The sequence below is a fragment of the Engraulis encrasicolus genome, unplaced genomic scaffold, assembly GCF_034702125.1.
Source record: "Engraulis encrasicolus isolate BLACKSEA-1 unplaced genomic scaffold, IST_EnEncr_1.0 scaffold_27_np1212, whole genome shotgun sequence".
Lineage (NCBI taxonomy): Eukaryota > Metazoa > Chordata > Actinopteri > Clupeiformes > Engraulidae > Engraulis > Engraulis encrasicolus.
The window spans coordinates 1,932,717-1,945,421 of NW_026945566.1; the positions used below are offsets into that span (position 1 = coordinate 1,932,717).

At 44.9% G+C, this 12,705-nt stretch overlaps 1 protein-coding gene across 1 annotated transcript in view; it reads left to right on the forward strand.

Annotated features, from left to right (window-relative positions):
- fyco1b (FYVE and coiled-coil domain autophagy adaptor 1b) overlaps positions 1-12,705 on the forward strand; it is a 56,128-nt gene that overhangs the window by 11,547 nt on the left and 31,876 nt on the right. The window contains exons 6-15 of the mRNA XM_063192940.1: positions 1,628-1,771; positions 2,955-3,048; positions 4,538-5,026; positions 5,421-5,636; positions 7,173-7,277; positions 7,995-8,228; positions 9,270-9,791; positions 10,064-10,076; positions 10,143-10,297; positions 10,580-10,937. Of these exons, the coding sequence (XP_063049010.1) occupies positions 1,628-1,771; positions 2,955-3,048; positions 4,538-5,026; positions 5,421-5,636; positions 7,173-7,277; positions 7,995-8,228; positions 9,270-9,791; positions 10,064-10,076; positions 10,143-10,297; positions 10,580-10,937 (2,330 nt within the window). The remainder of the gene's footprint in view (positions 1-1,627; positions 1,772-2,954; positions 3,049-4,537; positions 5,027-5,420; positions 5,637-7,172; positions 7,278-7,994; positions 8,229-9,269; positions 9,792-10,063; positions 10,077-10,142; positions 10,298-10,579; positions 10,938-12,705) is intronic.

Genomic DNA, 12,705 nt, shown 5'->3' on the forward strand with positions numbered 1-12,705 from the left:
CTTGTCACTCAGATCAACATTTTGCGGTGGTCATTACGTGTAAAGGATTGCGTTATGTTGTGTTGCATTGTGTTGTGTTTTGTTTTGTGTGTGTTGTGTCCTGTCCTGTCCTGTCCTGTCTAGTCCTGTCCTGTCGCGCTGTGCTGCGCTGTGCTGCGCTGCGCTGCGCTGCGCTGCGCTGCGCTGCGCTGTGCTGCGCTGTGCTGCGCTGTGCTGCGCTGTGCTGCGCTGTGCTGCGCTGTGCTGCGCTGTGCTGTGCTGTGCTGTGCTGTGCTGTGCTGTGCTGCATGGTATGGTGTATCGTATGCAGCCTTGTGCTTCTTGCAACACAAGTCATTCTAGATGCGTTGCCTGGACCACGTTGTTTAACTGTTTCCTGAAGTTTCCAGAGGCACCTTTGTTTTCTTTTTTTGTTTTTTTTTGTAAAGTTTTCAACCAGTCTCTACACCATTCCTCTCTCTACACCAGGCACTGCAAGTGATTTTTCTCCCTTCCTTAAATCACTCTTGGTTCTCTATCGCAACTAAACTCACCACTTCTGCTAAGGTTTCTCTGAAAAAAGAAAAACAAATCATGTTTCATTGTGTTCATACTTGTACATGGTAGTTTGTGTTTTCAGGAAATAAAATTCTCCAGCTCAGCCCATACATGATATCACAAGCTATTTACAGCTAACTTCCAGATAACCTGTACAACGACAAACTGTGTCTATCTGCAGAAAGTCAACTGGAGGCTAACAAATATTTGATATTTTTCAAGTCAGAATAGTCAAGGAGATTTTCATTGGGCAAATTATTGACATGCACTAAGGCTTATTCACAAACATGAATGAAAGCCTAAAGCATGAAGTCCCTATGCACAGCCAGTTTACAGCCAGCTTTCTGGTGATGTGCAATCATACATAAGTGACGCAAAAAACGGGGGTAAATCAGGTAAAGCACCACACTCTGGTCTCATCTGATTTACTGAAAATAAACTTTCAGTAATTCAAAGGAGACCAGTGTGCAGTGATTTCCCTCGTTTTATCAAGTAAGCCTACTTGTAGAGTACAAGAGAATTTTAAGTACAAAGTCCACTCATAAAGACTCTTAGTCTGGAGAAGGCTTATTCAAATTCATGAAAAGGGTCCAACGAAACATAATGGACGAATGTGGGTAGTAAAAGAGTGTGTCTGAGCATTTGTGTGTGTGTGTGTGACTGTGTGTGCATGCACGTGTGTGTATCATGTGTGTCTGTAATCTCTGTATTTTTGATATGTATTATACTACACTCTCAATGGTGTGTGTGGTTGTTGTTCTGTATGTGCATGCACAGAACAGGAGGATCTGGGCTGTGTCTTCTTGATTTGTGAGTTTTTGTGCGTATGTGTGTGTCTCTCTGTGTGCACACACAGACAAGTAAAATGTGGCAAGTGTGACCATTGTGTGTTGACATACTTGGCCTGCTCCGTTCAGTACGTTACTCCAACAGATCCTGTTGTCCAGGACGATGCAGACCCACCACTGTGCTAAGCTGACATTCATGGCAGTCATTCTCTCTCTCTCTCTCTCTCTCTCTCTCTCTCTCTCTCTCTCTCTCTCTCTCTCTCTCTCTCTCTCTCTCTCTCTCTCTCTCTAATCCTGCACAGTGAGTGGTACTACGCTCGCAGCCCATTCCTGAAGTCTCACCTGAGTATTGACATCATCAACCACCTGTACGAGTTGAATGAGGTGCAGTTCGATGTGGCTTCCAGGGGCCACGACCTAGACTCCGATTGGCCCACGTTTGCCAGGTAAACCACCTGAAATCTCTCTTTGTGCACACCTGTGAATCTCCAGCTCTATAAATCCTGCAGCCGAGTGAGTGGTTGTTGTTTTTTTTCCATTAATCTGATAATACAATAGTCTTTTCAGTTTAACACAACCAGATTTATGTGTAGCTTTTTGTATTATTTGTTTTTGTTTCGTCTGTGGGGACCTTTTAGTTATTTTCTTTCACGTTTACTACAACGTTCACAGACCTACTTTTGTTTGCTTTAATCGTCTGGTGTAGTGAAGGGTTTAAAGGATCTTAATTATGATCTAGCTTATTTTCTCTGACAATGTCTTTCACAATACTGAGGCAGACGGATGTACGCACTCCACATACCAGGCCGTGCCATGTGAGGAGAATTTGTATTAGTGTCTGCCAAACTCTTGGAAGTTTTGTGGCTTGCAAGTTCTGTAAATGCTCGTCGACTGAGATTTGGCGTGTGGCCTGATCAGGTTTACTTCCTCCTAGATTTCTTAGGAAAGTGTGGGTGTGGGTGTGCTGAAGTCCTTACACCAATGGCATGAAAAACAGTGTTAAGGAGCATTTGTCATTATTGTTGTGATATTACTTTGTGCAATATCCTCTATTTGCAATGGCGGTATTCTTAATCATCCAAACTCTTCCCAAAGTGTGTCATGGAAGGTGTTTTCCCATATGGAAAGGATATTGTAAAATCATGCACAAGTTTTACAAGGTTTTTTTTGTGAATTCTTAAAGATCTTTATATGACAATGAAAACAGATTAACATTTTTTTGGTAAATTTACTTCTGAAAGTGCCCCCTTTTAGTGTGTTCTCATGCAGAATGATTAGATGAAACTAGTATGAATAAAGTACAAATTGTACATGGCATTTAGAGATAATGTGTAGGATTTTCATAAAAATAGAACAGTAACAGTAACAGTAAGCACAATAACAGTGATTAATACATGGCATATATTTTTTATATAGATAGTATTTTTTTCTGTATGGGTGGCCAGTTCTGTTGAATTGGGGACGAACTCACTCACGTGTGTGTGTGTGTGTGTGTGTGTGTGTGTGTGTGTGTGTGTGTGTGTGTGTGTGTGTGTGTGTGTGTGTGTGTGTGTGTGTGTGTGTGTGTGTGTGTGTGTGTGTGTGTGTGTGTGTTTTCCTGTGTGTTCACCTGTGTGTGTGCTGCGTTAGGCGGACATTAGGGTCAGGTGTGTCCTCGTCTCACCTGTGGCGTCCTCCCAGTCGCTGCTCCAGCGTCACCAGCCTGATCAGCAGCTACTCACAGGTACAGTATGGCCATCTACCTGCTCTGCCCCCCACTTAAAACCTGAAGGCTAAAGACTGACTATTAGTAATACGTAATTAATTACGGCTAAATATGCTTCATTTATCGCTAAATGATAACTGAACAGTTGAAAATGAGTGTACGGTACCTTTTACCATTTCAATAATCAATTATGATCTGTAATTTGTATAGCGAATCTCTCCACCCAATAGCAGGCTTTAGAGTTTCAACTGGGGTCTGGGTTCGAATCACGGCCGTATAAATCGTAGAGTTGATTTGTACAAAGTGTGGAACAGCTCCTGTAAGTGATGTAGTGAGTCTCTGAGCCCTTGTTTGTTACCTTGGGGCAGTGGTGGTCAGCCAGGGCTGAACTGGTAACACAGGCATACAGGTTATTTTCCTGGTGGGCTGGCAGTCCACAGGGGCCGATATTGTTGTTGTTGTTTTGTTTGTTTGTTTGTTTGTATTCTTTCCTTATTGGGTGGCCCACAAATTAGAAGGGACCATCTTCAACATAGTTGAAGGTAAAAAGCTCGCACATCCAGGCGACCTGGGAGCAGGACCAATAAAAAAGAGAGAAAAGTCCGCTACAACCAGGATTTCATGCTCCCGATTATTTTTTGTATTTTTTCGTGACGTTTCGGGTAGAACACTTCTTTAGACGTCAAATCTTCACCATCTTCAACATAGACAGTGGACTGACAGTGGACTGGCAGGATATAGTATGAAAATAGCTTGTTTGAGGTGCCGCTAGCGCCAAAAAAATGCCTGAGTGGCTCTTTGGCTCCATTCCATTCCTGTTGGGGGCTCAGGTGGTAGAGGAGCCTGATTGGCTTGCAGGTTCAAGCCCCGCTCTGCCTGACCCCATCGACCAAGATACTTAACCTCCAATTGCTGCTCCTGGTGGCAGAGTTGTACCCTGTGTGGCAAACATGGCCACCATTTTGTAAATTTAAATGTGTGAAATGGTGCTTCGAAGGAGAGGACAGGCACTATATAGATGTTTATCATTTAACATAAACATTTACCATTCAACATAAACATTTATCATTTTACCAGTTACTAGTGTTGTGCGTTGGCACTGCCCTTACGATTCGATTCGATTATGATTCGGGAGGTAACTATTCGATTGAAATCGGTTCAGTCCGATTCTACTATGCATTGCAGTGCATTGTATTTATACTGAAATCAAGGCAAACTTTTCATCTGTCACGAGGCAGTACAAGCAGTCAGATACTGAACAGCATAATATTGTTTTTTGTGTGTATCAGTCCTGCAGTTTTCAATGCTTTGGAGTGCTTTCATTTAATTTAAAGTTAATTTGCTCCGGAAATGCCGATGGAAGTAATTGAAACTTGAAGAAATATGCCGCATCATCGATTATGGCATTTGCCGAATCTATTATTGAATTGTCTTGCCCAGCATCGCCAAACATTGCCGAATCCATTATTGTTGACACCACTACCGTCTCCGTGTCCCTCCCCCACAGCAGCCCCCTGAGTTCCTGCCGGGGCCCGACTTCAGCCCGACCCTGCTGGGAGATCTAGGCGAGCTCGGCCACATCTCCAGCTGCAGCGCAGCTGACGACCTGCGCCTCGAGCTCGACCAATCAGAGCTGCGGCAGCAGGAGCTTCTGGAGCGCGTCAGGGCTCTCACGAAGGAGGCCGGCGACCTAAAGACCGTCATCCGCGACCTTGAGGGAAAGCTGACCGGCGGCGTGGGCACGGGTGGCCTCCATCCAAAGAGGCAGCCACCTCAGCATCTGCAGTTGTCACAGCAACGTGGTGCATCATCTCCATCGAACCAGCAGACGGAGGAGAGGAAGGCTAATGGGGAGTTTGTGAACCATCTGCAAACTCCGGACCTGCCAGAACTATCACAGATCGCACCACCCAACAGCACAGGAGACACACCATCAACACCATCAGTATCAATATCAGCAGCGGCAACAATAGACGAGAGCAACCAAAGTTTGCAGGTAAGGGTGGGATGTATTGCAAAAATGTCATATCACGATTTTTTTTACATGAAGTCTCGATTCCGATTTCTTCATCACGATCTTCCATCAAATAAATAAAAACAAGAAAAAAACAAAAACAAGCATTTTATATACTTGCCATTTGTCAGCAATTCATGAAATGTAAACACACTGATGACACCCATGAAGTGCACAGCAGAAATACAATAATGTAAAGAATGAAAGTGAAGACAACAACACTAAGTAAGTAGACATCACTCTGATACTAATAGTAAACATCCTCACTGCAAGAAGATCTATACGATTTCTCCAATTTGGCAGATTCGAGACGATCTTGTACTCGATTTCACGATTCACGATTTAATATCGTCATATCGCCCTCCCCTACTTGCAGGCGAAGCTGAGCGTGGCAGAGCAGCGCAACATGGAGCTCCTGGCCAAGCTGGACGGGGCGCTGACAGACAAGACGCAGCAGGCCGCCAGCTACTACGACTCGGCCTGGAAGATCCAGGAGCTGCTGAGTAGGCTGAAGGAGGCCGAGGCGGAGAGGCTGGAGGCGCGCAGACGCAGCGAGGAGATGGCCGCCCGCGTGGAGCAGCTCACACACGAGGTACACAGGGGCCGATAGTAGTCAGGCTCAGTGCCTGGTGTCAGGCGTGACAGAGTTTGTATGTTTCTTCCATCAAAAAAATGATCAGGAAACTGTGGCACTCCGTTTTCTTGTTTTTTAATAGTTCAAAGGCAAATAGACTGCCTGACGCGTTTCGACACAAGGTCTTTGTCAGGGTGCAGTCACTCAATCACAAGGCACAATATATTACAGCTGTCAGTTAGTCATTGGTGGTGGGCGTTCTTTGTATGTTTCTCATTTCAATATTTGTGAAAAGGTTCAGGATCAAGATAGTCTCCTACTACCTATCAGGCCAGGGAGGTACACAGGGCTGATAGTATTTACGCCGGGGACAGATGCAGAGCAAACGAGCGAAGCAAAGACAGGGGAAATTCAGTGTTCACATTCTGACAGCTCAATTGTCATCAGGTCTTTGCAGCGAATCAAATAGAATGAAATCAAATAGAATGAAACATGTTGTTAAAGGATCAGGATCAGGATATTCGAGGATGGAGCAGCTCACACATGAGGTACACAGGGCTGATGACAGTGATACCAGAGATTCTTTAAGTATAGAGATATGCCAACATAGGTTTCTATGGGCACCTAACATGACCAGGTTCCGGTCTGCCTAAAGGGGCGTGTCATAATACTCCTAGCATTGAATAGAACAGTCCTTAGGTCTGCCTAAAGGGGGATTTCCCCCCCTCCCCCTTGCAATAATAGAACCCGGAAACAATGGACCAATGGAACATCTCTCTCTCTACTCTCTCTGGTGATACTCAGGCTCAGTGCCTGCAGTTAGCAGAGTTTGCTTGCGACAATTAAGTATTGTCATTTGACTTTTCTTGTTTCAAAAATTGTATAAAGTTCAGGATCAGGATATTATTCTGGATATATCAGGCCTGGGTACTTATATCTGGTTAAATGACACATTACCTCTAAGTGGGATAGTTTATGTGAAGCCTCTCCATAGAAGGCTGTACCCATAGATTGCTGTACTAAATGTAATAATCTTTACTTTGTTTTGATAGTGTTTTTTTGCATATTTTTTGCAATCTGTATTTTCCACAGTACTGTATACTGTTCATGTCTATTGTAGAGTAAAGTAGAGTACCGTTTAATTAATTTATCCCGAAGGAAATTATGGTGTTTTCCTATTTACAGTTTGAATACAAAAATACACAAAAACCTAATACACATATTGTCTATATATTGGTTTTCATGTGTATGTTCATGTCATGTTTATGTAAGTTGCTTTGCCTAAAAGTGTAGTGCTAAATGCAATGTGTTATGTGATGGGATGTGTAGGTGCGTCAGTATATTGTCTATATATTGCTGTTCATGTGTATGTACATGTCATGTCATGTCTGCTAAATGTAATGTGTTATGTGATGGGATGTGTAGGTGCGTCAGTATATTGTCTATATATTGCTGTTCATGTGTATGTACATGTCATGTCATGTCTGCTAAATGTAATGTGTTATGTGATGGAATGTCTGCTAAATGTAATGTGTTATGTGATGGGATGTGTAGGTGCGTCAGCAGGAGCAGAGTGCCAGGGAGAGCCAGGAGCGTCTGGCGTCGGCTGAGGAGGAGCGGGACGGGACACTGAGGAGAGCAGAGGAGCTGCAGGCCATGGTGGGGCACATAACAAGTTATTTTGTCTTTATTATAAATGTGTAAAAAAAAATCCACACACTGTCCATTCCACCAGCAAGCTTTAATACATCGTTTTTATCACCTGATCTTCTTCAGGTAAAATTCTATCTGAAGAAGGTCAGATGACCAAGACGTTGCATTAAAGCGGGATCTTTTTTACACTTGAAATGACAACCTCATCTGTCCTATGCACCTGTCCAACCACTATGTGTGCAAAAGCGTTTTGTTTTTATTTTTAAAACAACTTTGTCTTCATTATGACAGGACAGTTGAAGAGGTGGACAGGAAATAATGGGGAAAGATAATAATAATAATGGGGTAGGGTTGTTAAATGATCCAGGCTGGGCCGCACTTGGGTCCCCACATGTCATCACATATACTGTGTGTGATCACATATACTGTGTGTGATACCTAATCACACACAGTATATGTGATGACATGTGGGGACCCAAGTTCGGCCCAGCCTGGATCATTTAGGATATCATTTAGGATAATCATTAGGATATTGGAAAAACATTTAGTCAAAAATAGTAATTCAACACTAAAATGTTTGATTTAACATGTCCTCACATTTCAAAATAATGAATAGCTCTCGTCAGACTTGATCCCTCTGATGTGGATGGTAATGTGAGTCTGCACCTCGTCTGAACAAGCAGCTGTAGCTGGCTAATGAAATGTGAATCTGCGTCCTGTCAGGTGGCAGCAAAGGAGAGCGAGGCGGAGAGCCTGCGCACGCAGCTTCATGACCTGCGTTGTGCCGAAGAGGCCAGACGGACCGCAGAGGAGGAGCGCGACACACTCCGCCAACAAAACCAGAACCTGAAAGAGGAGCTGGACCAGGTGAAGACCCGCGAGGCCCAGCTCGAGACCAACACCACCAGTGCCAAAAAGGATCCCAGCGCCGCCGCCAAGAAGCTGGAGGACTACAAGGTAGGGGCCAGCGATTTGATTATTTTAGATACTTAGGAACGCGCCTCAAATAAAATCAATAGTACAGATTTTGTTGCATTTTACAGGCTTAGCTTTATGTTTGAAATGTTAAATAAATTAACAAAAGCTAAAATATCTGCATACATTTTATTTGAGGAGCATCATAATTACAGCCACTATTATTATTACTGCATGAGCAAAGTAAAATGGCTCAGAAAATGAATGAAATAATAACAAAAATCGATTCATCGATGAATAATCATGAATCGATTCTATTGTGGACGAATCGATTAATTGAATCGCCGGCTGTAGGATCGACGCATCGATAGAAATCGATTTTTGGAAAAGGGAAGTCACTAAAGCCAGGCTCAAACTACACGACTAGCGATTGTGTGTCCGATTTTGGCGTCGGGGTGCACCGCACACTAGAAGAGAATCGCAACTGTCAATCTTGTCGCTGCTCGCAGCCACCGAGACAATGCCCGACGTTCTATTTCCAGTCGCAAATATCAAACACTGTTTGATTTCTACGACTTGCGATCGGCGACTCTTTGAGCTGCCAAAGTTCTATCTCAGAACGTCGCTCACGACGAGGAAATCTTTCCCGACAATCGCTTGCGATGGTCCTCGTGGGTAACGTTCCAGCGATTGTCGTAAGGGGGGTTTTCAGCCGAGAATCGGTGCGATAGTTGTGTAGTTTGAGCCAGGCTTAAAGCTCTAACCTTCATGGTGCTTCCAGTCCAGTCCAGACCGTAGACAATGGAAAGCAAACTGGTTTCTCTTCAGAAAGACTAGGCCAGGGATGACTGGAGCACTCAGATACTTTTTAGTTATTTTGTGGTGCAAGTAAAAAACATGTATCTGAGTGCTCCAGTCATCCCTGGCCTAGTCTTTCTGAAGAGAAACCAGTTTGCTTTCCATTGTCTACAGTCCTGGACTGGAAGCACCAAGACGGTTAGAGCGCAAGTGACTTCTCATTTCCAATGATCTATATGTATTTGCTTTCCACTAATTGATAATTATCTTCACCCCTACTATAAGGCGCAGTGCACCACGCTGATGCAGCTGAACAGCAAGCTGATGCAGACGGTGAAGCGCAGCGAGGAGAGCACGCGGGAGCTGGCGGGGGCCCGGCGCGCGCTGGAGCGGGAGCTGTCCACCCTCAGGGCCTCAGAGAGGCAGCTGCAGGCCCGACTGGAGGACGGCCAGCTGCCCCTGGAGGAGAGGGAGCAGAGGCTGGTGCAGGAGAACCAGCGGCTGGAGAAGGAGCTGCAGGAGGCCACCACGAGGAGTCAAGAGGCCCAGGAGGAGGAGGTGCGCCGCAGGCTGGAGAAGAAGGAGCAGGAGCAGGAAATGGAGAAGAGGGGGGTGGAGGAGGAGAAGGAGAAGGAGGAGGAGCGGTCGGATGTGAAGGAGGTGCGGGAGGAGATGGGCACGCTGACGGCACAGGTGGCGGAGCTGGAGAGGGGGCTGGCTGTGTCCAGGGAGGTGGAGCAGCAGCTGCAGAGGCAGTTTGAGGAGGGGAGCAACAGCAGCAGCAACGCTGGAGGAGGAGGAGGAGGAGGAGGAGGAGGTAGGGCTGTGCAATATATCAAATGTATATATTGTGATATCAATATTGCTGTCAAACAATATAAAATTTTATAATATGGAGTTGAAACAATATTTTTGTCACTTGTCTATACTGCCAAATGGTAGGTTACGCTAAGCACAATACATCCTCCTCCACTTGAGCTATTGCGAGCAGAGATGACTTGCTACCCTATGGCCCTCCACTCACACTGCTGAAGGGAGGGAAGATTGTGAATTGTTTAGCACAATTATTTGTCTTTAAGAGAAATATCGTCTGTGATCTCAATATTGACTGAAATACAAACTGTAATGGTGATATTGTCTTTTCTGATAATCGAGCAGCCCTAGGAGGAGGTGTGGAGGAGGGGAGGACAGTGGGGACGTCAGGGGGGTCGGTGGTGACCAAGCTGGCCCTGGCGGAGGCACAGGTGGACCTCCACACCCGGGAGGTGCAGAGGCTGCAGGAGGAGGCGGTGGGGCTCAGGGCAGAACTGCAGGTGAGATAATGCTGGAATAATGTTTACTACTTACCACTTGCATATACGGTAAAACTGGATACCTTAGAATTAGAAGATATACACGTATTATTGAAGGAAGGCTGAAAGGTACTGATTTTAAGTCTAGCAAAGTTTAGCATGACCCTAATGATTTATACTTTTGCAATACTTTGTACTATAGGTATTATTTCAGGAACGGTCTATTGTTCTATTATATTGATCGGTCTAAGTTCTTTTTGGTTTTAAGTACTAATTTATATCCACTCTTTCCCAAACCCCCAGGCGATCAGGGAGGAGCGTCTGAAGACGGCGGCTCTGCAGGAGGTGACGGAGGCGTGTCGCGAGGACCTGCGCTCGCAGGCGGAGCAGCTGAAGGTGCAGGTGGAGGACCTCAACCGCCGCCACGTGGAGGAGCTGCTGCGTGGGCGCGAGCGCGAGGACGCCCTGGCCCGGGAGCGCGACCACGAGGCGCGGGAGCGAGTGGCCCTCGCCTCCGAGGCGGAGACCCTGCGCGAGGAGCACGTGGCGCTCAAGCGCCGGCTAGACGCGCTGGCCGTGGAGAACGCGGAGGCCCGGGAGGCGCTGCACCGCGCCAACACCGAGACGGCCGAGCTGGGCGTGCACGTCTGCATGCTGACAGGTATCAGGACATTAGAGACCACTTTCTAAATCCCAACGCTATGTGTTGCAATGACGGGTTAGTAGGAATTAGGGCTGTAACGATACACTCAACTCATGATTCGGTTTGTATCACGATTCATGACCTACGGTTTGATACACCCCACGATTTCACATTTGCCAACATTATAAACTTTATGAATGAACTAGAAATGCATTCTCACAGAAAATGCTGGAAGCGGGCTTGCCTTTTGGGGCAGAGATGAAACAAAGTACTATTGAGAAAACAAAGCTAAAAGAAATCTTGGAAAAACTCCATCCACCCAGTCAGAAGTTATGGGCCAAACAATTCAGCCATCTTGTATTCAGCCATCCTGAAAGTGTTGTAGCTCTGCGTTTTGGGGATATACTAAATGACATACATGGTATTTTAAGTTGGCTAAGGAAAACTGCATATGATAAAATTTTGAAAATCAACATGGCTACGAGCGGGATTAGAACTCACAACCTCCATATCTGTAATCCAACCCCTTTGCCATTGATATTAAATGACATACAATACATGATATTTGAAGTTGGCTAAGGAACACTGCATATGATATCATTTTGAAAATCAACATGGCTTCGACTGGAGTTCGAACCTCCAACCCCCATATCCCTAATTCAGCACATTTGCCATTCATACTAAATGACATACATGGCATTTTAAGTTGGCCAAGGAACACTGCATATGATATAATTTTGAAAATCAACATGGCTTTGACTGGGATTCGAACCCCCAACCTCCATATCTGTAATCCAGGACATTTGCCATGCATACTAAATGACATACATGGCATTTTAAGTTGGCCAAGGAACACTGCATATGATATAATTTTGAAAATCAACATGGCTTTGACTGGGTTTCGAACCCCCAACCTCAATATCTGTAATTCAGCACATTTGCCGTCCATACTAAATTATATACATGGCATTTTAAGTCGGCCAAGGAACGCTGCATATGATATAATTTAGAAAATCAACATGGCTTCGGATGGGTTTCGAACCCTCAACCTCCATATCTCTAATGCAGCGGCATGCATTACCACTAAGCCAAGCAGCTAATTGTCATGCATAGTCCAGCAAGACTATATTACATTGCATTGCAGAGCTGAACAATAGACTTCTAGAATGCTTGCTCGCACCTGCTCGTTAAGAATGGAATCTTGAGACAGTGACAGTTGAAATGGAATCCTTCACTGGCTGCACCTGTTGTGATTGACTGAAAGACAGTTAGTATTGAGCTCTAAACTGGGGAGAAAATGAGAATGAGTTTTTTGTCTTTACAACATCGTTGTAAAAAAACTAAAAGGAGTTGGCACGTGTCCTTTTCACAGATCGGAGTCATGCTTGTGATCTCTCTAACAGTCTTTGAATGAAGTTTATAGGTTAAATTTTTCAGGCACAAATGGACCTCCGTGTGGGACATGCGCTGATCTCTTGAAAAATGCCCTTTTCGAAAGACTGGGATTCTCCATAGAGCCAGGCCTGTTTTTTTTACAAACCTGCCATTTAAAAAGTATTGGGATTTGGGAGATGAAACTTTGACAATTTGGAGACATCCCATAGAGCTCGCTAACAACGCGTCAACTAAACTTCTAGGTGAAAGTGTTGATGTTTTATGACCGAAAAAGCCTCCTACACTCTAATCTCTAGAGTGGCGGAACCTTGGTTCATGGAGGTTCCACCACTGTTTCCAATGGGGACCCAGGCTTTAACAAAATCGCCAAAAACGGGAAAACGACAAGAGA